Below are 26,616 nucleotides of genomic sequence, written 5' to 3' on the forward strand. Positions count from 1 at the left end.
ACGATGGAGGTGACGGGCACCCGGCAGCTCAGTGGGAGACCGCATGGACAGGCAAGGACAAAAGCCAGACCACAGCACAGAAGGCACGGGAGAACACTCGACACAACTTAGCAGGGGTGGTGGCACCTGGCCTGGCAGCCAGGACACTTGCACTCACATGGGACAGCTTAGCTTGGAGCCTTACCTGCTGCCCCCCACAGACCACTTGCCTGGGAGGCCCAGGTGGGGCCCTTGGCACCCAGCTTTGGCCCCCCAGTAACTGCATGCATCTGGGGAGAACCGGTTTGGGAGGACCACGGATGGAACAGGAATTGCAATTAAACCCTGAGACACCAACAGGAAAATGCCCAAAGCCAGCTCCACAGGACCTTCCATCACAGCACGGCCCGCGACAACCCTGTGCACAGAGGCCTGCCAGCCTGAGCGACGCAGAGGGCCTGGGAGGAGCATGTTGCCTCTGCCCATCCCTGCTGGGAGACTGGAGGAATGCCCCACTGGCCGCACCGCCCGTCTCGGCACCTCTGCCGGGACCCCAGCTGTCACTCCAGAACCAGACCCACAGGCACACCCTGGCAAGGAAGGACAGGACTGTGGCCAACGATTTTGTTTATTAAAAAGGCTCCTACAGCTTTACAACCCGCGCCACACGCAGCCCTAGGTGGGGACAGTGCAGCCGGCCCAGCGGCCTCACTGTGCCAACCCAGAACTCGTGCCTAGCTGCGGTACTGCGGGGCCGTGGGCACCCCGATGGCTGGCGACAGAGGTAAAGGGGAGTGTGTGTGTGGCACCACTTGCTGCTGGAGATTCACAGGACGTGGCAAGCCTGCCTGACGGGCAGAGCAGTGAATCGTCCTAGGCAGTTGGGTTTCCTTTACAGTCAATACAGTAGAGTTCAAGTCCAGGAGTGCAGGGTAGCTGAGGACAGGCTGGTGGCCTCGAGCTCAAGCCCACTGACAACAAGCTTCACCCGTGAGCCACAGGTGTGTGGTTCCAGCCTGCCCCAACCCCAGCTGGGTCCTGGGGACTGGCACACGTAGGGAGACCCCCCAGAGGCAGAAGAGCCGATGCGTACACCACCCCACCCACCCCAGGCCCAGCCGCCAGTCAGCTGGGCCCAGCTGAAGGTGGCCAGACTTGCTGGAGCTGCCAGGGCCCAGCCCTGCACGGGCCAGAGGCCTGGCAGGGAGGCTAAGGCACGGGCACGGGCACTACAGGTGCAAGCGCGCGCTGCTCGCACACAGGAAGTCGCATTCATTTCCTGTCTGCTTCTCAATCTGCTCAAAACAATATTTGCATTTTTTTACAAAGTTCCCTGAATGGTCTATGTCAAAAAAAAGTTATTTCCAAATATAAAACAGGAGCATTACACATGTAGTAAAAATACTGGGGGAGCTTTTCTTCCTAGAAACCACCGGGCTGGCTCGAGGTTGCAGAGGGCGCTGGGTACAGTTCCCGGTACAAAGTCCCACACGCCCATCCTGGGACACAGTCAGTGTTAACTGTGCCTGTGACTTGGGAAGCAGCCGGTGTGCTGCAGAGGGGCCCATGCTGACCCATGCCACTGTCTGGGCAGCACAGCCTGGCCAGGGGCACCAACCTTGTAGGTTGGCCAACGCTGGTGGACCCCACCAGGGCTGCAGTGGCAAGTGGGCTGGACACATGAACTGACGTTTGCAGATAGACAATGAGCCATGCTCCTGAGCCAGTGGGGGTCACGGTCCCCCACGGGTGCAGAAGAGAGCCTGTCCCCAAAGGTGCAGGCAGTCAGCATGACGACACCTGGCGGTCACCCGGCGCACACACCACCTGGACGCACGGAGCGGGCCTTCTACCTCTACTCACCAGAATCAGTTCTAGAATCAGACGGACAGGCGGGCCCCAGGAACCTAGTCCCTGCACAGCAGCAGGCCTCACGGCCTCCGCGGGAGCCCAGCGCAGCGGGCAGGGCGTCCCCGCAGTGCTCACTGGAGGATGAAGCCGGGCTGGTGCGGAGGCAGCCGAGGTGGGGGTCTCTGGGGGAGAGCTGGTGGGTACGGCGACACAAACTGCGCAGAGAACCCCGGCTGTGCAGGGAGGCCCCCGCGGGGGGGCAGGGGCGGGCACTGTAATCCTGGGTAGGGAATGGCCTGTCCTGAGCCCGAGGCAGCAGCAAACGGGGTGGCCAAGCATCCTGCAGGCACAGGGGGCGGGGGTGGGGGGATGCGCCGGGGCAGGGCGGAGGGGCCGCCACTGGCCTCCACGGAGGGGTAGGGCAGAGAGGCCGCGGGGGCCGGCTCGGACGTCCGGGGCGGCAGCGGGGCCGGCGGGAGTCGCTGCCCCTTCAGCACCATTTCCTGGAGCTTCTCAATCTTCACCCGGCGCGTGTGGGCCAGTTTCCGCTTGCTCTGGTACGCGTCGACGAAGGAGTCCAGGGGCAGCTCCCCGTCCAGAAACTGCTCTGCCATGTTCTGGGAGAGGCAGAGGAAGCTTCTGCAGGCGCCCCCTCCTCCCCAGGACCCACCTCCTCCTTCCCAGGCCCGCATTGCCACCACCACCAGCCTGCGGACCCCAGGGGACAAGCCAGCACGTGCAACAAAGCAGATGGAGCCCAAGGACCTGGCCTTACGAGAGGCCCTCTGGGAGCCTGGAGCTGCCAGGTGCACAGGTCCCCCTTGCTGGCTCCCCTTACTAAGCCACCCCCTTCGGCCTTTGACCTGGCTGCACCTGGACAGGTCAGCTGAGGGGGAGCCTGAGGGTGGATCGGACCCATGCAGTCTGACCCCGACAACACGTCAGGCCCACTTCCTCTAGCTGCTGCTGGCCCGGCCAGGTCAAGCACTCAGCTGACTGCCTGGGTCTGGAAAGCTCTGCGACCATGTTGATTCAGACCTCGATGGACAGCAGTGTGGCCACAGGCACCCAAGGAGCACTGCTGCTTCTCTGGGCAGCCTGCATACCCTCACGTGGGGCTGCACTTGACCGCCCGCTGTCCCCTGGACCTCTCTGTGGCACTTTTCCCCGCCCAGGGCAGGCTGCTCACCCGGCGGTGGAGGTGCCTGCAGGAGCTCACCAACCCCCGAGGCTTGCTAACAGCCCAGGGTGACCGCGACCCTGGGAGCACGCCCTTGGGCACCTGCAGGCCGCTGGGCCTCACCTCTGTGTCTTCCTCGATCTTGGCCCCTTCTGCTTGCAGAAGCGCTAACAGGGTCTCCAGGGAAGCACTGCTGGACTGCTGATCTGCAAGAGGACAACACAGAGCAGTCATCCGCCTGGCCCTTCCACCCGCCGCCCCATCGCACGTCTTCCCACTTCCGGCCCGACAAAGTGTCTAACAGGACGGGCACCACGAGTGTCTCGTCCAACGGCTGATTCTCTGCGGGCTCAAAGGAAAACCTGTATGGCACAGGCGCCTGTGTGGCAGGGAGGCGGAGCCCGGGCGCTGGGAGAGCAGGGGGGGTTTGTTAAAGATTTATTTATGTTTATTGGAAAGTCAGATATTACCGATTTACTACTCCACAGTCTGGAGCTGCACCCAGGCCTCCCGTGGGGCAGGAGCTCGGATGCTGGGGCCTCTGCTTCCCCAGGCCACTGGCTGGGAGCTGGGCATGAGTACAGTCACGCGTCCTGGAGCTATGCACTCGCTCTGGCGATGCGGCTGTGGCTTCGTTACAGCCTACGCTCACTCAGTCACAGTCTGGCCCCGGGGGACGCCGTTTACGGTGCTGGCTTGGGCCTGCACATCACGGGTTCATATCCAGACTAATCCTCCACCCTGTGGCACAGACATCCCAAACCATCCGCTTGCCAGTTTTCCCCGTACCTCCCCCGCTATCCATAACGTAATTCCATCCGGGCATCCCACACCCTCTAGCTCCCACCGACAAGCCCCTGGAGGACACTCCCGTGCGTCCCACCCCTGCAACGTCGGTGCAGATCCCTGCGGAGGCACCCTGCTTAGGTCTCCGCTCTGGCTTCTGGCACATTCAACTTGAGCACCTCTCATTCCCAGAGTGCCCCAGCAGGTGGAAGGCCTCTATCTCTCCTCTCCTTGTGATCCTGTCTCTCAACAATACAATAGCCCCCAACAAACCCCCAGAACCACTCCCCCCCTGGGCGCCCCCAATCATTGTCGCACCCAATGGCCCCGTGCCCTGTCCAATACCGGGCCTCACATCAACCCCCCATCTCTATCCTCCCTGAGAAGCCCCCACACTTTAGTTCTCCTGTTCCTCTCTCGGGAACTTCGGGACCAGGCTCCAGCTCCTGACCCCCTCTTCCTCACGGCTGCCAGCTCGGTGCGGCGACCCCACAACGACATCGCGATGCTGAGTATTCCATACAACATTCCGCGGCTCGACTGTCATTTACCAACCCGCGCTCAATCCCGTAGCCATGGGTGTTCTCAGCCACCCGGGTCGGGCCCTGCATGCCCTCCATCAGGAGTCCTGCCACGCCGCTCTAAGCTAGCTCTGCCTTCTAGCCTGACGCAGTTCCAACAACTGCTACTGCCTGACCCCCCCCCGTCACTCTAGGCATCGGTAGCTGAGCCCTCAACTTCCTCTGTCCTCAAAAAATCATCTTCCACACCCTAACCACCTACCAGACCCTCCTTCTTTCGCAGAGAGCCCGCCCCCCCCCCCCCGGCTCATCATAATCTCACTAGTGGCTCCCTAGCTACCCACCCTGGCACTACGCTGAAGCCCCGGGCGGTAGCTACTGGTGCTTCTCATTTCACCCCGTCATGTCACCTCATTCCTGGGCGCGGGTATACAAGCATTACACGGGGCCCATCCTTCCACTGATTTTCCAGATCCTGTTCCCCCAGGGACCCATGGCCGGAGAAGGGGCGCTATCTGGACATGCACAGCGTGCCCATTCTTTCCTTCGTCTCCGCAGGTTGCCAGCCCCTTTGTCCCTTTAAAACTGCTCACTTATTCCTGCCAGCCACCAGTAACTTCCACAATTCCCCTCACATACCAACCCACAAACCCACCTGGGCCTGCGGCGGTTGCCTAGCATCCTGTAAATCCGCATCCTTGAACCCGTCCGCGAATCCAGCTCTCTATGGCCCCGAGTTTATCTGAATCACAACGCCGCAGCCCCCACTTTCCATCCAGCTCCCTGCTTGTGGCCTGGGAAGGCAGCTGAGGACGGCCCCAAGCCTTGGGACTCTGCACTCACGTGGGAGACCTGGAAGAAGTTCCTGGATCCTGGCTTCAGACTGGCTCAGCGCCAGCCGTTGCGCTCACTTGGGGAGTGAACCATCGGATGGAAGATCTTCCTCTCTGACTCTCCTCCTCTCTGTATATCTGACTTTCCAATAAAAATTAATGTTAAAGAAGAACCAGCACCACCAGGGGCGGACCAGGGGACAGCCCCACGGGTTAGGGCACCCAGTGTCACTACTTGCCCCACAGTCAGCTGGAATGTGACAGTAACTGGGAGACATTTCCACACACACACATCTTCAGAGTGGGACCCAGGCAGCCCTGACCACAAGCTGCCACAAGACACTGGGCATTTCTGAGGAGGCCCCCGCATGTCCCCTTTCAGCACCCCTGTGCTCACTCCTCCCCGGACCACCACCTCCCCAGGCAGGTCCTGCCTGGCTCTGAACTCCCTGCCAGTGGCGCAGCCTGCACCTGCTCTGACACCTATGGGCTCTCCCCCCCAAGGCGGGCATCCAGCTCATTTCCAAAAGCAGCTGTGAGCAGGGGGCTGACATGGCCGTGCCAGGGCCTGTCTGCTGAGGATGCACCGCTGGTGCTGTGGACATACACACGCGTGGCACTGCCCACCCAGGCTTTTCAGGCAGTTCTACCAAACCACACCCCTGCCAGCAACAGCGGTTTGTCCGGGTAAGTTCTTACCAGGGAGACAAGGCGGATGGAAGAAACCCCTAGCAACACCAGACATGAGCCCAGCTCCTCCAAAGCATCCCTCAAACTCCGCAAAGGCATCAGGACACAGGCCAGCACAGCGCCCAGGACAGGACTAGTGTTTATTCTGAGCCCACCAAGGGCTAACACTGCCTGCGAGTCATGACTCAGAAGGGTGCCTTTCTCTGTGCTCCAGGGGGCAGGTGTGTCTTGAGTTCCCACAGTGGCAGGCTTGTCCCAGGAGCAGGGTCACATCCGACACACGAGCACGGTCCCAGCCCAGCCTCCCTGCTTGCCCAGTGTCTTCCCAACCTGCTCTGTCCAAAGCGGGCCCCATCAGTTACCGAGTTTAGTTTTCTTTATCTGATAGGTTTCAAAGAGAGCCTGGAGCTCCTGGTACTTCTGGGTCAAGCAGGCCTTCCGTGAGTCCAGCTGGGGCTGATACAGAAGGTTCCCCTCTGCCAGGCTCCGGTTGCCAGCCAGCGTCATCTCCTTGTTAAGCTGAATAGTCTGCGTCTGCAAGAACACACAGGATGGTGAGAAACCCCCAGGGCCCAGATCCACCGCAGCCCGCCTCCTGGTCTCTGAGCTGGTCCCACACCCCGGGCAGACGCTGTGGGCCACACCTCAACCCTCCAGCTCCTCTGGTGGTCCCGTAAGCAGTGCAGGGTCCCCTCTGTCCCAGCACGATTGCACGACAGGGTTTTGTCCTCCATGCAAAGCTGCTGCTTCTATGGCTGCACTGTGAACTACCACTACCAAGCCTGCAAAAGCAAGCAGCTGCAGGACACACCTGGGCCAAGACAGAGCGCTAAGCTAAGCAAGCCATTCTACCAGCAGGGGACAGCTGGCTCCCAGCCGCAGCCGCTGAACTCAGGCTCCATGATCAAACTGGCTGCACACCTCCCCCCTCCCCACCCGCTCTTTCTTCAGCCCCCGCCCCCGCCCTAGCACTTCTGGCTCCTTCCAGCCCTTGGCCACCATCCATTAGCAAATCCCAGCCCAAGGCCGGGGGTGGGGTGGGGTGTGGAATTTAACTTTGCCCAAGAGGGGTTTGCTCCGGCCTTTCCAGTGGACGCAGGCCACTGTGAGATGAAGGAGCTGGCCAGCCAGCCTTCCTTCTGAAGGCGGAATGGCAGGCCTGCGGACAGGTAGTAGGCTGGAAAGGCCCAGGCAGGCAGTCAGGGCACTTCCAACAGCTCACAGGAAAAGGAATGACGTGTACTTTGGGGCAAGGTATTTTTGGAACTAAGAGCACAGTTTGTGAAGTTTCACAAAATGCCTCCCACCTTGAAGCTGGCAGCGACCAGGTCCCTCTCCCTGCCGCACCCCGGCGGCGCCTTCGCCTTCCGCGTCTGCTGCCCTGCTCCTGGGCGCTCCCACCCTCCCCTTCACGTGCCCCACCTAGCCCGGCTCAGCTGCTGCTTCCTTCCTCAGGGGTCTGGGTAGAGTCCCTGGTTGCTTGGCACCAGCTCAGTTCCTGGCACTCGCAGCCCCCCTGCACCCCCGGACCGCCACACAGGATCCCACATGCAGCTCGGCTGAAATCCCACAGGGTTTTGATTACAATGGAAAAATAAACAAGCAGTTCCACACTAGGAAGTAAAAGCTGGGGGTGTCCCCAGGACCAGTATGGCAGGGTTCTGGGCTCCTTCCGCCAACCCAGCGGCTCTGAGTGGGCAAGAACCGTGCCAGTGTCAGCAGGTCCTGCCTGGCCTTATACACAGAGAACACACAGGATTCTTTCCTCCAACTGTTAGACCATTTAAAAGTACAAACAAAAATAAACTCCTGGTAGAGCAGGCACTTACTCCAGAGAAACAAATTCACGTACACACACACACACACACACACACACACACGCACACACACGCACACACACGCACACACACGCGCGCGACACCCTCCTGTGGGTGTCACAGCAGCACTATTTCCAACAGGCTCTGAACCATTTCATTTACTAATGGCTGTGCCTGTGGTGCACTGTAGGATAGCCCTTGCCTGCAGCACTGACAGGCCTTCTGGGTGCCAGGTGGGCACCAGTCCTGGCTCTTGGCTTTGTACAGCCCCAGCTGGTACAGCCGCTTGGGAAGCGAACCGGGGGTGGAGGCTCTCTCCTTCTGTCTCTCCCCATCTCTCTTTCTTTTTTTACGATTTATTTTTTATTGGAAAGTCAGATATAAAGAGAGGAGGAGAGACAGAGAGGAACATCTTCAGTCCGATGATTCACTCCCCAAGCAGCCACAACAGCCAGAACTGAGTCAATCTGAAACCAGGAGCTTCTTCGGGGTCTCTCATGCGGGTGCAGGGTCCCAAGGCTTTGGGCGGTCCTCCGCTGCTTTCCGAGGCCACAAGCAGGGAGCTGGATGGGAGGCGGGGGGAGGGGAGCCGCTGCTAGGCTACTGAGCCAGGTCCCTTCTTCCCACAAATCCCCCCACCTCGCTCTTTAACTCTACGTTTTAGCAGAAGGCTGACATGGCTTTAACCACTCGAAGTTGGTGGTTCATAAATAGAGTTATAGACAGTGAGAAGGGTGAGGTGGGGCAGAGAGGGACTGAGAAGAGATCTTTCATTTTCTGGTTCACTCCCCAAATGGTTGCAACAGCCAAGGCTGGGCCCCACAAGAAGCCAGGAGCCAGGAACTTTGTCCAGATTTCCCAGAAGGATGTGGGAGCGCAAGGACTTGGGCAGTCTGTGCATCGGAAGCGGAGCAGCCAGGACTCCAAGGATTGCCCTTGTGGGATGTCGGCATGCAAGCAGCAGCTTTTGCCCAACCAGCCAAAATCTTGAAGCAACGCAGGCATGCCTCAATGAGTGACTGGTCAAACATTCCATCCATACCATGTAACACTTCTCAGCCACCAAAAGGAGCTAACTCCCAACACCCGGGCACTGGAGAAAGCTCCAGAGATTTGGTACAATAAACGGACAAAAGTAAATCCCAGGGCCCTTGTGTGGTAGCCTAGTGGCTAAAGTCCTTGCCTTGCATACACCAGGATCCCGTATGGGTGTGGTTCACGTCCTGGCTGCCCCCTATCCCCATCCAGCTCCCTGCTTGTGGCCTGGGAAAGCAGTGGGGACGGTCCAGAGCCGTGGGACCCTGCACCCACTTGGTTGGGAGACCTGGAGGAGGCTCCTGGCTTCAGTTGCGCCACTTGGGAAGTGAACCAGTGGACAGAAGCTCTCTGTCTCTTCTCTTTCTGAATCCGACTTTACAAATAAAAAATTTTTTTTCAATCTTAAAAAAATAAAAAAAAGAACCACCACTAATTCCAAAAGACCCGATTCCCTGGAAACAGTGATAGAATGGAGAGCACATTGGCAGTGTAGGGTTGGCACATCGCACAGCATGAGGCATTGTGATGCCCTGTGTCCTGGCAGCATGGCTGTCAATGAATTGCACCAGATGTTACCACTAGAACCAACGGGTCAATGGGGCAGCTGTCATCTCTGGGGATTCAATGCTCCCCTGCTTCCTGCCCGTCTTCCCCCCATGGAATACAAACTACATCCTTCTCGTCTCTGGCACACCAAGTGTCTGGCACAGAGCAGCCGCGCCACACAGACCTGCTGACTCAGCGAGTCTGCCTTGCAAGAAACCCCAAGTCACTTGAGGTCAAGTGACAGATGTGGACCCAAGAGAAGGATCCTTCATGCAACACATGGGTGCCGAGTCCGTGTGGGGTCTCACACTGGCTCTGAGGGAAATTCCGAAAGCAGAATTTCCCCAGCAGTGCACAGCGCATCCAGGACAGGAGCGCAGGGTGACCGAGGAAAAGGCAGTCCAGCATGGTAATCAACATTATTTAAAGCAACAGTTTTCAATTTTGACTGTATATTACAGTCACTTCTTTCAAAGGTATTTTAACTTGGGCACAGTGATTGCTCAAGGGCTAAACCCACTCACTTAGCAAGCACTGGGATATCATATGGGCGCCAGTTTGTATCCCGGCTGTTCCACTTCCCATCCAGCTCCCTGCCTGTGACCTGGGAAAGCAGTGGAGGACGGCCCAAAGCACCCGGTGGGAGACCCGGAAGAGTCTGGCGGCTGGCTTTCGATCGCTTAGCAAAGCCTGTTGTGGCCATTTGCGAAGTGAACCAGTGGATGAAGATCTTCCTGTCTCTCCTTCTCTCCATAAATCTGATCTGCCTTTCCAATAAAAAAATATTTTAACTTGCTTTATTTGCAAGGCAGAAGCAGCAAGGGAGACAAAGGTCTCTTATCTGCTGGTACATGCCCCCAACACCCACAAAAACAGGAGCTGGGCCAGCCAAGTCAGGAAAGGGCCTAGGGTGGGTCCCTGCACTGAAGCCATCACGTGCCGCCTCCCAGGGGCACACAAGGCTGGAAAGGAAGGTAGCCAGGACAGGAAGCCCTGCTACCCGACACACCTGCCCCTAACGGTACCTCTGCAAGTGGGCTAAGGATGGTCAGTGTCCCAAAACCCAGACCAGCCAGTTAACAGCCACACCATGGGTGGTGACCACAACCACCTTGTTCTGGACTCCTAGGAGATGCCAGCACTGCTCATGGGAAAGACACTGGCTCCTCCATTCCGTAAACACGTACACCCACAGGATGGGCACTCCTACAAAGCCACTCGCCCCACAAATCAATGTCCTGAAGGAGGTACAACCAGGAGCCACTGATCTATCCTGGTGCTACAGCCAGTCATTACCAACACAACACGCAAGAGAAGACCCACGGACGGCTCCACCAGCCCTTCCTCTTCATACCCCTCCAAATTCACACGCATGCAAGAAAGTAGGGCCCCTCTAAGAAGCCCCCCAGAGCACAGCTGCAACGGGCAGCACGGCCCCGTACACAGCCTTCCCACGCTCAGCCCGGAGCTGCCTGGGGTGAAACACTTTCTGCTGCTGTTTCCTTTAGAGTTCAGAGGAGAAAGGGAGAGCCCAGCCCCGCCCAAAGCAAAGGCCCTTCCTGGGAACAGACAACAGGCCTCGAGGGACACGCGACCCAGCTGACCCCTGGCTCTGGACCGCTCCAGCTTGACACCTGCAAGCTGCGTGGACAGGCTTAGAGGGAGTCGGGCGTGGCTTCCAGGAGCCAGCAGGGCAGGACACTGTATTCTGTGTTGGTCTTTGCAGCCTTGCTTGCGGGAAGCAGGGCCGCTCGGAAGCCCGTATTTCGTATTTCTCACGGTTCTTGGTCTTAACCATCAACAGTTTCAGAAAGGGACGTCCTGGGGGAAGATGCATGTTTATAAACCCTCAGTTTCACTTCCACCTCTGGGCTTCTCTGCCCGCCTGGAAGGAAGCACACCCCCACCCCTGGCGACCACGATTCCTGAATGGCGGGATCTTCATGCTGCTTTCTCTGAGCTGGCTTCAGATTAATCCATTTTGAAGTCAGTTTCAGAGAGAGAAGGAGAGTCACTCCCCCATGGCGACCAGCAGCCGGGGCTGAGGCCAGGCCTACTCCAGGCTGTCGCTAACGCAGGCCTAGGAAGCAGAGTGCCGGCTCAGGCAATGAAGCCCCCCTGCCACGTGGGGACCTCGAACGCTGCGCCCGCCTCCAGGCCTTGTGAATGGAAGAGACCTCGTTTCTTTTCCTGCCCTACCCACCCCCACCTTCCAAATAAAATAACAATAAAGCAAAAAGTTAAAACACTTGTCTAGGCAGAGTCTCTGCAAGTGCCCATGGCAGTTTCTTCATTTCCGCCCAAGGGGCATGGTGAAAGTGCCAGAAGACAGGAAGGAATAAACAGACACAAAAGGCACCAACCGTCGGGAACAAGGGGCAGGCGGGGCAGCAGCAGGCAGTCCTGCTGGCCACCTGGCCTCTGGTTCAGAATGGGGGTTCCCAGCAGACACCTCCAAACCAGATACCTACAACGTGCAGTTCTGGAAGTTCCAGCTTGCCGCAGCCCAACTTCAATGCCCTCCCGACCCGCAAGGCAGGTGCATGTATCCACAGCACCCGCGCACACTTCAAGCCAAACGCTCTTGGTAGCCCCTGACTGGCCCTTCATGTCAGCAAATCCAAACAAATGAATGGAAACTCTTACCAGTACTACAAATCCTCAGAATGCTCAAGACCCACTACACATTCAGAAATGGACAGAGGTGCAGCCTGCTCACCTGTAGCTATTCGAGCAGCCACACGCCCGCACCATGGCACAGTGCGTAAAGCTGACATCCCGTATGGATGCCGGCTTGTGTCCCAGCCACTCCACTTCCCATCCAGCTTCCTGTCAATGGCCTGAGAAAGCACAGTATCCAGGCCCTTGCCAACCATGTGAAAGACCCAGAAGATGCCCTTGGCTTCTGGCTTCATGGGGATAACCTGAGGGGTGCAGTGGCAGATAGAAGATCCTCTCGCACACTGCACACCGCCCAAAACTTTCAAAATCTTTTTAAGAAGGATTTATTTATTTATTTTGAAAAGTTAAAGTTATAGAGAAAGGTCTCCATTCACTGGTTCACTCCCCAAGTGGCCACAGTGGCCAGAGCTGGACTGGTCAGCAGCCAGGAGCCTCTTCCAGGTCTCCCATGTCGGTGCTGAGGACCAAGGACCTGGGCCTGCCTCCGCTACTTTCCCAGGCGCAAGCGGCTGGCGTTGACTGGAAGTGGAGCAGCTGCGACTCCAACAGGTACCCATGGATGCTGGAACTGCAAGCGGAGTTTTATTACACCTCAGCACTGAACCCAATAAATAAATCTAAAAAAAAAAAAAAAAAGTATTTCCACAAAGTAAAGAATCACATTTACCAAGGAAACATTTTGTTAAACAGTGGGGAAGCCAGGCTCTTCGGACAGCTGAGCTTTCTCAGCCTGCAGCAGGGCGGCCGGCGGCCCTCACACTCCCTAACTACAGTCCAGGCACCGGCTCAGACCTCCCCTACTTCCCCCCCGCCCATCCACAGCCAGACGTGAGCCTCTCCTAGATGGAGGCTGAGATGCAAGTGAAGATCACTTTTTCAAACTCCCCAGAACAGAACTGGTTCTGATTTCCAACCATCTGCACAGGCTTCATGAGTTCAGCACCCCTAATCCAGAAACTTCCAGAACCCGAAACTTTCTGGGCGTCTATTTTGGGCTGTCAGCCTTGGCATGCTCAGCGGGTCTGGAGCCACAGCCCAGGTGGCCGGCAGGCAGCCCAGCAGCTGGGGGGGAGGAGGGCATGTTCTCTCCTCGAGCCTCCAGCCTCTACCTTCAGACTTGCATAGGGCCACTGAGTCTGTGGGTCTGCACAGGAGGCTGCTGCACAGCCTGGGTTCCAGGCTCCTCCCTGCTGTGCCCTGGGGACAGCTGGCCGCAATGGGCGACTCCACCACTTGGGGCATCTGCAGTCCACGTCGGAGTGCTTGCAACTGAGTTCTGGGCTCCTGGCTTCGGCCTGACGCAGCCCACGCTGAGACCACCCTAGGTACAGACAGTGGATGCAAGGCTTTCTTCCCTGTCACTCTGCCTTTCAGACAAATGCAAATAAATCTCATTCATTTGCCCAGCTGACTGACACACGCGGAAGTTTTCCCTGTGGGGTGAAGTGACCCCAAAGTCCCCCCTTTCTGACGAGGGCAGCAGGCCCCCGAGGACTGACTGAAACGGCATTCTCTGCCCAGAACCTAGCACGGCGCTCAGGTCAGTGTGGGCATGGCTGAGCACGTGGCGCTCAGGTCAACATGGGCATGGCCGAGCACGTGGTGCTCAGGTCAGCGTGGGCATGGCCGAGCACGTGGTCGCCGCCATCCCTAAGGATGCTCACACCGACGCACTGAAGTCACCGCTTGGGATGCAGGCAGCTCGTGTCACAGTCCCAGCTAGCCGACTATGACCGCTCGTGACCCAACCTCCTGCTCACGGTCCCCGCCACCCACTTCCGTGGGACACCCAGATGAAGCTCCAAGCTCCTGGCTTTGGCAGACACAGTGGGAGAACCAGCAGGTGGAGGAGCTCTCTTTGCATTTCAAGTAGATGCAAATAAGCACTTAAACAAACAAAACATCTCAGTGGCAGCTGTCACTGTTAAAACCTTTGCTAAGCTCTTTGAAGAGCAAGGCCTCCTTAAATGTTTACAAACAGCCACTGCTGACAGGACAACTCACACTCCTGGAGCCCCAGGACGGTGCAAAGGGAAAGTAAGGCCGGCTGCTCTAAAGCAAAGCTACCAACTCCCCCACACAGCAGACACGGGGCTCTGCGCAAGCCTGCTCCCGCACGGGGAATGCAGGTCAGTGTGAGAGCTGTGTGACCACCACCAGGGCCTGAAAGCCCGTAACAGTTACACGCATGTATTTAAAATCACTCACAGGCTGACAGCCACATGTGGCTCCAACACCATAGCCACTTGATTCACTCATTCATGAGACACTTAGGGGGTGTGTTCTGGCTGCCCCACTTCTAATCCAGCTCCCTGCTCCTGTGCGGGGAAAGCAGCACAGCTCAAGTGCGTGGGGGTCCCTGACAGCCGCCTTGGGACCCAGACGAAGTCTCAGGCTCCTGGCTTCAGCCTGACCCAGCTGCGGCCATTGGGCCATTTAGGGAGTGACCCAGAGGATGTAAGATAAGGTCTCTGTGTGTCTTCTTTCTTTCCCTGCCGCTCTTTCAAACAAATAAATAAATCTTTTGGGTCAGCACTGTGACAGGGTGACTTACGGGAGGGAATTCCACATGGGAGCTCATTCGTGTCCTGGCCTCCAGCTCCCTGACAAAGGCCTGGGAAAAGTACTTGGCCCCGTGACTCATTGGAGACCTGCAAGAAGCTCTTGGCTTCAGCTAAGCCCAGCATGGCTTTTGTGGCCATCTAGGGGAGTGAACCAGCAGCTCGAAGATCTCCTGGTAACTAATAAATACACATTTTAAGAATAAAGATTTATTTTATTTATTTGAAAAGTAGAGTTAAAAAAAAAAAAAAAAAGAAAGTTCTTCCAGCTACTGGTTCACTCCCTAGATAACCGTAATAGTGGAGACAGGAACAAGCCAGAGCCAGGGGCCTCTTCCAGATCTCCCATGAGGGCGGCAGGGGTCTGGGCTTTCCCAGGCAGGAAGCTGGACGGAAGTCGAACAGCTGGGACACAGATGAACACACATGACATGCCGACACTGCAGCGATAGCTTAGTTCACTGTGCCACAGAGTATTAGTGAATTCTGACTTTTGGTTTTATTCCTTAAGTTACAGCCCCTGGCCTTTCTGATGCCCAAGCTGCCCCCCTGGCCCATGGGAGACCCTCTGGCTCATGGGAGACCCTCTGGCCCATGGGAGACCCTCTCTGGCAGGTTCCCTTCAATGCCGCCTTGCTCTCTGATGCAAGACCTGTCCACCTGGTGCATGCCCCCACCTGGCCTGCTCTTTTTTTAACCCCTTTTGTTAAAAGCAGAGTTAGAGAGAAAGCTTCCAGCCACCGGTACATCCTCAAATCAGAGTGTCCATGCGGGCACCAGTCAGTGTCCAAGGGCTCCACTTCCCATCCAGCTCCCTGCTTGTGGCCTGGGAAAGCAGTCGAGGACAGTCCAAAGCCCTGGGACCCTGCACCCGTGTGGGAGACCCGCAAGAAGCTCCTGGCTCCTGGCTTTGGATTGACTCAGTTCTGGCTGTTGTGGCCACTTGGGAAGCAAACAGAGAAAGATCCTGCTCTGTCCTCTCTGCATCATTCTGCCTTTCCAATAAAAATGAAACAAATAAATGAATAGAAGGATGAATTTTTTAAAGATTTATTTTTTTTTTTTTATTGCAAAGTCAGATATACAGGAGGAAAGAGGAGGATCTTCCATCCAATGGTTCAGTCCCCAAGTGACTGCAACAACTGGAGCTGAGCTGATCCGAAGCCAGGAGCCGGGAGCTTCTTCCTGGTCTCCCACGCAGGTGCAGGGTCCCAAGGCTTTGGGCCATCCTCAGCTGCCTTCCCAGGCCACAAGCAGGGAGCTGGATGAGAAGCGGGGCTGCTGGGATTAGAACTGGCGCCCATATGAGATCCCAGCATGCTCAAGGAGAGGACTTTAGCCCCAATGCTACAGCGCTGGGCCCAAGATTAACCAAATTCAACAGAATCTCCATCTGAATTCAGGCTCTGATGTTAAATGATAACATAAGCCAAGCATCACCACCCACTGATCCTGCGTCGGGGGTGGAGTGGAGGTGAGCATACAATCGGTTCAAAACTGGACTATTTAACAGGTTGACAAAATAAAAATCCAGAACTAATCAGAGAAGCACAGAAGTCATGAAGCATCCAGGATACAAGCACCCAGGGCTAGGTGAAGCACCTCCAGGCTACAGCCCACTCGGGAAGGAAATGGAAACTCAGCTAACACACAGCCTGTCACTCTGAGCTGCTGCGGCTGCCGGCGCCCCAGTTCTCTTGTTGGGATGACCCCAGACCCCCTCCCGAAGCAGCAAGCCACGGGCTGGAGTGGGCTTGCATCTAAACTCAGAAATGTGGCAAGCCAGGCTGAGTTAGGCAGCTCCCACGCAAAGGGTTCCCAGAAAAGCAGCCGCTCTTTCTCCTGCATCCAGTAGGAACAGCAGAAGTACAGTTAGCAGTGAGCAACATACTCCTGCAGGAGGACCCCTGGCCTCTGGGCTGGAGCCTCCAGGACACGAGGAGGGACAGGCAGATGACCTGCCAGCCGCCTTCTCTCCAGTCTCCGCAGCAAGGGGCTTGTCGCACCTCCGACCGCGGCTCCGCTTCTCCGCAGCTGAAGCAGAGCCCAGAGAGAGACGGGCTGCGCCCAGGGTCAGACCAGTGATGTGCTGGCCAGCTGTGCAGTCCCACAGCAACTCCAGGGGCCCCCAGAAAGGGCAGAAGGGAGAAACAGCGTAATTCTTAGACATGTCAGCTGCTGTCTTGCCCCCCTCGGATCCAACTGAGCGCTCTGCCAACTGGCCAGGACTCAAGTCCGTCTCCTCGTCAGTGCAGGTGGCAAGCCTCCTCAGCAACAACCACTTCCTCCTTCAGAAACACAGAGAGCTCGGGCCAGCAGGCCTGGCTGCCGTGGCCCGCTCCTTCCCAGAGCTGCACAGTAGAGCCTTCCAGAGGGGGCTGTCCCAAGGGGCTGGGCCATTCCTAAAGAAGCCGGGGGAGAAGAGACCCCAGCAGCTGGTGCCAGACGCCTGCGGCCACAACTCCACTCACGTGCCCGCAGGCCGAGCTTCTACAGACTTCCGAAGGGTCTCGCAGAGCAGGGGGCTCTGAGCTCAAGCTCCCAGAGTCCCCCATCACACACCGCGCCCTTCCCAGCGACAGCAGAGCCCTGCCTTCAGCTCTTCCCTTTCACCTGCAAGTTTTCTGGGTTTTTCCCCAGTGAATCACTCATTCTTTCCAAAGCACTCAGCTGGCTTTCCAACAGAACAGTAATTCTTCACTTTACTCCTGGCTGAGCAGCTCTCTGAGTAGTTCATGAGTCGGCACATTTGGGGGGCGGCACTGTGGGGTAGCAAGTGAAGTGAGCACCTACAAGGAAGGCATCCCTCGTGGGCACAGCTTGTATCACAGCAAAAGCAGAAGACGGCCCAAGTGTCTGGGACCCTGCACCCCACGTGGCTCTTGCACCTTCTCCGTAACTTTGCCTTTCAAATAAAAGTATTTGTTTTTACAAATCATATTTTTTGGTGCCGTTGCATGACACAGGGATAAGACTGCCACCTGTGACACCAGCAATTCATACTGGCCCCAGGGCTGTGTCACTCCTGGGGGGAGCGGGATGGATTTTTTTTTTCCTTTTAATTTGAAGACACATTTACAAAACGAAGGAAGAGACAGAAAGATTTTCCATCTAGTGGTTCACTCCCTAAATGGCCGCAACAGCCAGAACCGAGCCAATCCAAAGCCAGGAGCTTCTTTTGGGTCTCCCCTGTGGGTGCAGGGGCCCAAAGATTTGAACCTTTCTCCGCTGCTTTCCCAGGCCATTAGCAGGGAGCTGGATGGGAAGCGGGGCAGCCAGGACCTGTATCACACCCCCTTTGGATGTTGGTGCTATAAGGTGGAGGATTAGACGGTTAAGCCACTGTGCAGATCGCGTCCCATCCCCTCCCTTCTGCCTTAAAAATGCAGAAAATGATCCAAGTGTCTGGAACTCTGCCCTGCCCTAGGAGGCCCGAACGGCCTTTCTGACTCCAGCCTGCCTCAGCCATGCCCTCTGCAGCTACTTGGGAAGTGAACCAGTGGATGAAGATCTATTTCTCCCTTTTCTCTCTGTAATTCTGACATTCAAATATACTTTTTAAAATTGTATCTTGCAAGAAAAACCTGATTGGCTGGACTGCAACACCCATTGGTTCCAGTGGAAGACAGGGCTGGAAACAGAACCAGCCCAGCAATTGCAACCACCAGCTTATTGGGGCGATGGACTGTGCTGGGCCCTGTATTTGCAAGCACACACAAGAATCTGGTCTGGGATCACCTCAGACAAAGTTTCTGTTGGGATATCCCCAGTCGAACTGCCGGACTCAGAACCCACGGTCTGCCATGGAGTGCAAGTGCCAGAGCCGAGCCCCTCAGAGGCTCAGACGGAGCAGTGGACAGCATGACCAGGTGCACATGGAGGATATGGGTGTATTGGAACCTGCAGAGGATACCTGGCACCACAACAGAGGACAGAACTAATCAATCAACTAGCCCAGGCATATGTTGGCAGTGAAAAACTGGGCAAACAGAGACTCTAAGGTGGACTATGTCAATCAGTGGATTCTGCAGCGACCTCACCGTACTTGGAATGGCAAGATTGGCAGCAATTCATAACTACTGAACTATCAAAACCACTTGAGCAAGACCCTCGGAGCGTGCCCCACCTCGGGGACCTGGGGTGGGTGGGAGACTGGGTGGGGCTTCTCCCTTTATCTCCCTCTTTACCCCAGATACAGAGAACAAAACAATGTGGAAATAATAGTGTTACCTACTTTCCTGTAGCCCTTGAACCTTTGTGCCCTAATTAACTATGTAAAGATTGTCAAAATTAAAAAAATGAAAAAAAAAAAGAAAAACCTGATTAACACAAATAAAAATATGCCCAGAATTAACTTTAGGTTAAAAACACAATACAAGTCTATGCTGTGAATCATCCCCAGTGAATGAAAAAAATAGAAACTATGATATTGGGCCCGGCGCTATAGCCTAGGGGTTAAAGTCCTTGCCTTGCATGTGCGGGGATCCCATATGGGTGCCAGTTCTAAGTCCAGCAGTCCTGCTTCCCATCCAGCTCCCTGCTTGTGGCCTGGGAAAGCAGCCGAGGACAGCCCAAAGCCCTGGGACCCTGCACCTGCGTGGGAGACCCGGAAGAGCTCCTGGCTCCTGGCTTCGGATTGGCTCAGCTTTGGCCTTTGCAGCCACTTGGGGAGTGGAGCAGCAGATGGAAGATCTTCCTCTCTGCCTCTCCTCCTCTCTGTACATCTGTCTTTCTAATTAAAAACAACCAACCCTACCTTACTGACCACGCTTCTTCCCAGGGGGTTTCATTATGTGATTACCCTTCTTCTTAGAGCATTGTGTATTTTCCACGTTCACAATAAACACGTAAAAACGCTATTTTGAAAGGTTTGTTCAACTAGGAATACAAACAAAATAGATGTCCTAACCTTCATAAAACAGAGTGCATGAGGCTAAGGGCACCTGCCCTAGATGGCCTACCCCTGTCTGTCCTCACGGATGAGCTACTGAGGCAGACGCACGCTGCCAAGGGGCATCCCGGACCCCAGGCCTGCGGGGTCTCTGCCAAGGGGCATCCCGGACCCCAGGCCTGCGGGTCTCTGCCAAGGGGCATCCCGGACCCCAGGCCTGCGGGGTCTCTGCCAAGGGGCTCGCAACCAAGCCAGTCTGAGAAGTCCTGTCTACTATTCCTCTCTAGCACCAACGCACAATTTTGCAGCAAGACATTATGAAAAAGAAACAAAGCGAAACAATACAACACTGCTTCCCCAATCTACTCAGCACGGAGTCCTTGTTAAGCACCCTTAGCACCCTCTGACTCGACCAGCGGGCTGGGCATCAGGGGCTCCAAGCCGCCGGAGTGCCCGCGGCTGCCACTCGCTGACCTGCACCAACACTACCTCGTTTAATCCACAGGGTAACTCGTGTTGCTATCACCGGAGGAGGTTAAACATTTGTGCCAAGGCTTCCTAGTCAGCCAAATCCTGACTTAACCACTCCACGTAATGGCTGACTTTCCAATTCTTGTGCAGCTTTTATAAATTTGGAGTCCCTTTTCCTCTTTTATTTCTAATATTAGCTCCACTAGTTTTTCCCCTGCAAGGTTTTAATAAAATGTTTATTTTTTGACAACCTGAAAGGCATAGTCACAGGGAAAGCAAGAAAGAGATTTTCCATTCAATATTCACTCCCCAAACTCCTGCGGCACAGGCCAGCGTGACACCAGGAGCCACTCTGAGCTCTGCCTTACGGACGGTCGGGCGCTGAGCCACCACCTGCTGCCTCCCACCACGCATGAGGCAGAAGCCAGTTCAGAAACAGAGGCCGGACTGCACTGTCAAGTCCAGTTCGGGATGCAGGCGTCCGTGCAGCAGCTCAACCCACCGTGCCACCTTCCTGGGAGCTCTGGAAGGTGCCCTGGCAGACGGAACCACTGTATGTGTACTACTGCCCAAGCTGCCAGAAAGCCAAACTCCACAGGCCCCGGCAGCCCCGGGAGCTGGTTGTTTTGGTTGCCCTAACATCATTTTCAGCAACCATCTTTGAGCCTCCTGATAGATCTCTGTGCACTCTGGGTTTACCCCTCCAATCCACTGCCAGCCACCCGCACAAAAGGCAAGCAAGCCCCACCAGAGCACACCCTGCAGCAGCCCCTGACCTGGAGGGCCATCTGGTCCCCCATCTGTCCCTCCAGCCTCGCTCATTCCCTGGTTAACCCTTAACTCATTGCTGACTCACAGGCCATGAATCATCTTCCTCCGCCAGGCAGCACTGCCTGCTGGCTCCCCGCAGCCCCAAGGGCAAGGTGTGCACCCCAACAAGGGCGGACACCACCACTAGGTCACAGGTCCAGTGCCCAGCTGCATGACCCTGGGATGAGCATGGCGGTGTTGTGCACAGGCGTGTATATGAGCAACCTCCCCCACCCGAGGTGTGGAACAGCCAGCCAGTGGAAATGCTAACCAGCACTGTGCTGCCTTCCCCAGCCGGCACTGGGCGACACGGCTGTGCACACAAGGCGCCGTCACTTGGTAAAAGGTTCCAGTCTCCCACATTCACCCTTAGATCAGGGGGCCGGCATCATGGTGTGGCAGGATGAGCCACTACCTGACACTGGCATCCCTTAGGGTGTCGACTCAAGACCCCCTACTGCTCCACTTCCAATCCAGCTCCCTGGAACACAGCTCAGAGAGCAGAAGACGGCCCAAGTCTGCACCCACATGGGAGACTTGGAGGCAGCTCTGGACTCTTGGCTTCAGTCTGGCATGGTCCCCAACGCTGAGGTCACTCGGGAGTGACCCAGCAGGATGGACCACTAACTCTGACTCAGTAATGAACAACACCCCTCACACTTCCGTGACACACCTGGAAAAGCTTTCCTTCCCCCAGCACTCGGTCACGTGACCGGAGACAAGGCTACACCCACCTCCTGCCTTCCTGCTCCCCCTCCCAGACACTACAAACCCTGCCTGTAGCACCTTTGCACTGCCGGCTACAACAGCTCTCCAGAAGGACGAGGAACCCAGAAACCAAGCACTGGGCACTCCTGCCTGGGCGCTCGGAGCGCCAGTGGCTTTTTCCCCTGGAAGCAGTGGCACGCAGGTCCTCCTGCCCAACCGTGCTCTGCGGAGCTGGCCGAGGACCCTCAGCAACCTTCTGCAGCCACCATCTGCCCTTCCCCAGCTCAGGTGCAGTCACATGATGGACAGGGTTCACACAGCTCCGTCAGCAGTGGGCTCCTCCTCGGGCCAGTCAGTCACCAACACTTGTCGATGACAAGGTCAGCGGGCTTGCTTCTCAGTCCTCCAAGGCCACTCTTTTCATCCCCAACTCATGACTCACCCATAGGGGCCTTTGGCACCGTCCTCTGTGCCAATAAGCCTCGGAGGAAGCGGCCGCAAATGCCACCTCCAAGCTGAACATCCTGCTCGTTCCAGATCACCCCAGACCACCGGCCGGCACTATCACCCTAACAAGGTCCTCCCCCGCTCCCCCCGACACATGCCCACAGCCCTAGAAGCCCGGGCACCTTCACTCCTCAGCACTAACGGGCACATGTCTGTGACAACCAACCAGAGCTCCCAAAGTCAGGAACACAGGAAGCTGGTGACATCCCAAAGGGGCCGGCACTGTGACACAGTGGGTGGAGCGGGCATCTTGGAGCAAGCGCAGAGTGAAACCCAGGTGCTCCACACCACTCCCCCCCAAGTCCTGGGGCCCCTGCACTCACCCAGGAGCCCCGGAAACTCTGGCCTCTTGGCTCCAGCCCCACCCAGCCAGGCACCTGCAGTCACCTGGAGACTGGACCAGGCAATCGGAGAGCTGTCTTCCTTCCCAACTCTCTCAAATAAATCAGTCTTTTTAGGAGGGGGTGGGGCACTGGAGGAAAAGCTGATAGGGTATCTCAGACAGAGCGGCATCCCACCCCCTCTCCCAAAACCTTCATACAAACCCTCCCCTCGTTGTTTTCATTTCCGTCTCCCACCTCAGGCCTTCCTGAGTCTCCCCTGCCAACCCAGGATGCTGTGCTGTCCTCCGGAGCAAGCATCCTCACACTGCCAGCCCTCAGCAGCCACATTTCCTCTCATTCTCCCCGCCATGTACACAAACCTCATCTGGCCACAGTGGCTGCCCCCACCTCCTGACCTGGGCTTCCACTACCCTCTGTACCTCCACAGGCATCAATGTATTTAACAGACTCCCCTGTGTGGGCGGACATTTCAGCAGTAGTAGCCAACGATGGGGTCAGCTCTGGGTTGGCCACCACGCAGCACAGCTCACATACTTATTTAATCCGCCCAACATCCCTACAGAGTGAGTTATTATGCCATTCGTTGCCAACAAGGACACAATTGGAAAGGCTGAATTTTTGCTGGAGGTCGTGGCCGCTGGCATCAAAGGCCATGTCCGTCTCCGGCCATTGCGCCCACTTGCCCACCGCCCCCTGCTGAAACTTGAGTAAACACAGCGAAGGGCACTCAAGCATGCAATCCAACTTCTCCTGAACCATCTACCAGTCCTGAAAACCTCTCCGGAGAACAAGTCACTGGCGAGTGCTCACACTGTGCCCAGCCGCACAAGAGCCCCAGGGCAGCGAGGAAACCCCAACAGTCTGAAGAACCCAGATAAAGCCACACACCGGAGCTGCTCTTTCTTCAGTCTAACGTCTCCTTTCAAAGCACCAAGGGGCGGGTATCCGGCCTGGCACGAGGACACCGCGCCTTCCACTGCAGGACCTGGGTCTGTCGCCAGCTCAGACCCCCGATTCCAGCTCGCTGCTAAGGCACAGGGAGGTGGGCTCCTGCCGGCCACGTGGGAGACCTGAACTGTCCGAGCTCCCGGCTCCTGCTCAGCCACTGCAGGCACCGGGGGAGTGAACAAGTATTTGTCTCTGCTTGCAAATAAATGAAGCAACTTAAAAAAGATAAAAAGAGAGCCCGAACAGTGCCTCTCAGTGCCATTCTATATGAGATCCAGATTAAATCCTGGCTGCTCCACTTCCAATGCATCCCCCAGCGGAGAAAGCAGCGGAGGATGGCTAAGTCGTGGGCCCTAGCACCCACATGGGAGACCCAGAAGAGCTTCCAGACTCCCGACTGCAGACAAGTGACACAGTGGATGGAAGATTCTAACTCTGTCTCTCCAATTAAAATGAATCTTAAAAAAAAAAAAAGATAAAATGAGATAAATCTGAGTTTCTGAAAATATTCCTTGGCACAGATTTCATTTTTCACTCAAGGGTTACAGTGATAGGTCCATGGAGAGTTTTAAACCCCAAAGCCTAAAGCCCTCCCAAGTCAGAATGTACAGGAACGATGGCTCGTTTCCGACTCGGAGCAGCCCCGGACTCACGGCGAGGCCCAGAACTGCAACGCGCCGGGATGATTCATGCAGAAGCTTCGCACGCTCACACGCCAGTCAGAGCAGAACACGCCTTTGGCAAACAGCTCCTGCAGACCACAGCTCTTCTCCCTGTTCTTGCGGCCCTCGCACTTCTTCAGGTGGGCAGTCTCCCAGCCATGGAGACCAAGACCCCGAACCTGCACCCCCGGGAAAGCACCAGAGCAAAGGTGGATGCAGCTGACTAAGCCCTGAGCCACACCTCCTTTTAAGGGAATGCACTGCCCGTCCAACGGGGTTCATGCAGCCGGCTGAAGGCACCATCCACTGCTGGGTGAAAACAACCCAAAATGTGCACGTGAAATGTCAACCCACCACAAACTGCAAAGCTGATCAGAGCAGTGAGGACGGCAGCCCGGAAGGAACCAGGCCTAGGAAAACTCCACCAAGGCTTCAGGCCCAGAAAACGAGGCGGTTTGTAGCCTCAACACCACTGCACTGCAAGAACTCACACACCACCATTAAAACTGAGCGAGCGGCGTGCCAGGCAGGGCGCCGGAGCCCTGGGAAACCCAGCCACACTTCGCAGCCGCCACAAAACATCCCCTGAGGCTCGAGAAGCCTCACTCTACAATTTAGAACTCCTCCTCCTGCCAATTCATGAGAAAAGCCTTCGGCTGGGGTCCAGGGCTACTGCTGTGGCAGGCCAGGGCCACACACCGTTTTACGCTTGCTTCCGGAGACATGCGAGCGTTCGGAGCACACCAAAGTACACATTTCTTAGGCTGATGGCAAATCAAAGTGTACTCAAAACTCCTGAAATCAGAGCGACTCGCACGTGCAGAAGGCCTCGTGCTAATCGCCTCGGCCAGCACGGGAGGACGCAGGTGCGAGCCAGGACCACTGGCGGTGCTTAGCAGGCAGGGCCCCAGCCCACAGAGCTCCTCGCACAGGCGCCCCGCACCCTTCCCAACGGATGCTTGGAGAGGCAGGGGAAGCAGTCGCCCCCAGTCTAGACTGTGTTCCTTCAACGTAACAGAAAAGCTCCAGTTGGCCAAGAGCAGAGTCCCAGCTGTCCCAGCTTCCTCAACCGCGTCTCACAAACACGCCGAAGGAAGTGCCATTCCACCCCGCTCCTGCAGGGACACGCCAGGCGTGACCCGGGCAGCAGGACCTGCACAGTGTGGCCCTAGCCGACAGCACTGCCCCGAGGTATTTTGGTTTTCAAGTTCAGTTTCCTTGTTTTAAAAGAACTACACCCAGAAAAGCAAACGACGTGGTGACTACCTGGAACCACGTGGCCAGCTGAGCCGGAGTCAGTCCTCAGCATTTCTGCTGGGCACTCCAACGGACAAGGTCAGCTTTACTCAAAAAACCCCATTCCCGCTAGATTCGTCTGCCTTTCCTTTCAAATAGTAATTCCCAGTGATGCCGGCCGCGGCAGACACCTGAATCAGCCTGAGTCACAGTCCTCTGCTTGCCACAAAGTTTATTTCAAGTCCCAGCAGAAAAAAAAAAAAGCCACTGCTCTGCTATTACTGAAACAGCTTGTAGTGGTGTCACAGGAGAAAAACACACCTGTCATTTCATCATTAAACTGGAAACATGCCCCTCTGACAGCCAACAAAAGGTCTCCCAGCAACGGAACAGCGGAGAAACGAAGCAAAGCTTTTCTTTCTTCGGAGACATGAAACTCCCATTCAGGCAAGAGAGATGGATTTTGTCACTTATTATCCTCTGGCATAAAGAGGGCCGCCTGGAGCCCATTCCGGGGTAAACCGGCCACGCCGCCTGGGCCCCGCCAACACAAGGGGCGCCTTAGCCGGGAGGCTGCGCCCCCTGACTACAGAGGCCTCTCTGTGGCTCACACAATGATCTGTTGAGCGCCTTCCATGCGAACCCCCCTTCTGGGGGCTGGCTCGGCGGGGGGACAATCCCCTCCTGCGGAAGACGGCCAAAGTCCCCCGCACGGGCGCAGTGGGCGTGGGAAGGCTCCATCTGAGACAAAGCCGAGCGGGCGGCAGGTGGGCGGAGGGGTGCTCAGCGTGGGTGCCCCCAACCGGGGGAGTCGGGGCCCAAGGGGAAGAGGGCGCCCCGAGGGCTGGAGGGCAGGAAAAGGAGGAAGCAGACCCCGCGAACCCGCAAGGGGAAGCCAGTGAACCCCGAAGGGGCAGCCCTGGCCGACCACAGGGGTCAACTCGCGGTCCCCACTCAAGTCCCCCGGAAACCCGGAGCCCACTGGGGGTCGGGGGGCAAAGCCAGCCCCCCCCCAAGCAATGTCGACGTTCCGTTTCCACGAGGAAAGGGGCGCCGTGAGGAAGCGGGGCTCCTCTGCCACCTCCCCGGGCAGACCCCCCAAGCCAAGGGGGCCTCGGCCGCGCACCCCCCGACCCCCTCGGCCCGGCCCGGCCGCGAGGACGCCTGAATGAAGACGCTCTGAGAAGCCCCTCGGCTTCGCGAACCTTCTCCCCCGGCCCCCGCTCCCGAGCTCCGCCATAACCCAGCTGTGGGTCCTCAGCCCCTCCAGCCGCGCCGCGAGGGGCCCGCTCCCCGCCTCACCTCCTCCATCTTCTGCACCATGTCCGTCAGCTGCGCCTCGTCCTCCAGCAGCTCGTGCAGCTGCACCAGCGACAGCCCGGCGAAGCGCGCCTCGCTCGCGGCGCCCGCCATCCCCGCGCCCGCCGCTCCGCCGCCGCCCGGCCGCCCGGCTCCGCCGACCGGAAGCGCCGCCCTCCGCCGGCCCCGCCCCGCGAGCGGCGCGTGACGCCATCCCGGGGCGTGACGTCATCGGCGGCGTGCGCGCGGACGTGAC

General features: G+C 57.0%; 1 protein-coding gene across 1 annotated transcript; it reads right to left on the minus strand.

Annotated features, from left to right (window-relative positions):
• Positions 1-589: 589 nt before the first annotated feature.
• On the minus strand, positions 590-26,481 carry VPS37B (VPS37B subunit of ESCRT-I). Its single transcript, XM_040987083.1, has 4 exons — positions 26,364-26,481; positions 6,203-6,374; positions 3,134-3,216; positions 590-2,447 (listed from the first exon to the last, which is right to left on the minus strand). Exons 1-4 carry the CDS (start codon positions 26,472-26,474, stop codon positions 1,962-1,964), a joined length of 852 nt encoding a protein of 283 aa, XP_040843017.1. The 5' UTR covers positions 26,475-26,481; the 3' UTR covers positions 590-1,961.
• Positions 26,482-26,616: the final 135 nt, after the last annotated feature.

The sequence above is a fragment of the Ochotona curzoniae genome, unplaced genomic scaffold (assembly GCF_017591425.1).
Source record: "Ochotona curzoniae isolate NIBS_2020 unplaced genomic scaffold, NIBS_Ocur_1.0 contig_46, whole genome shotgun sequence".
NCBI lineage: Eukaryota > Metazoa > Chordata > Mammalia > Lagomorpha > Ochotonidae > Ochotona > Ochotona curzoniae.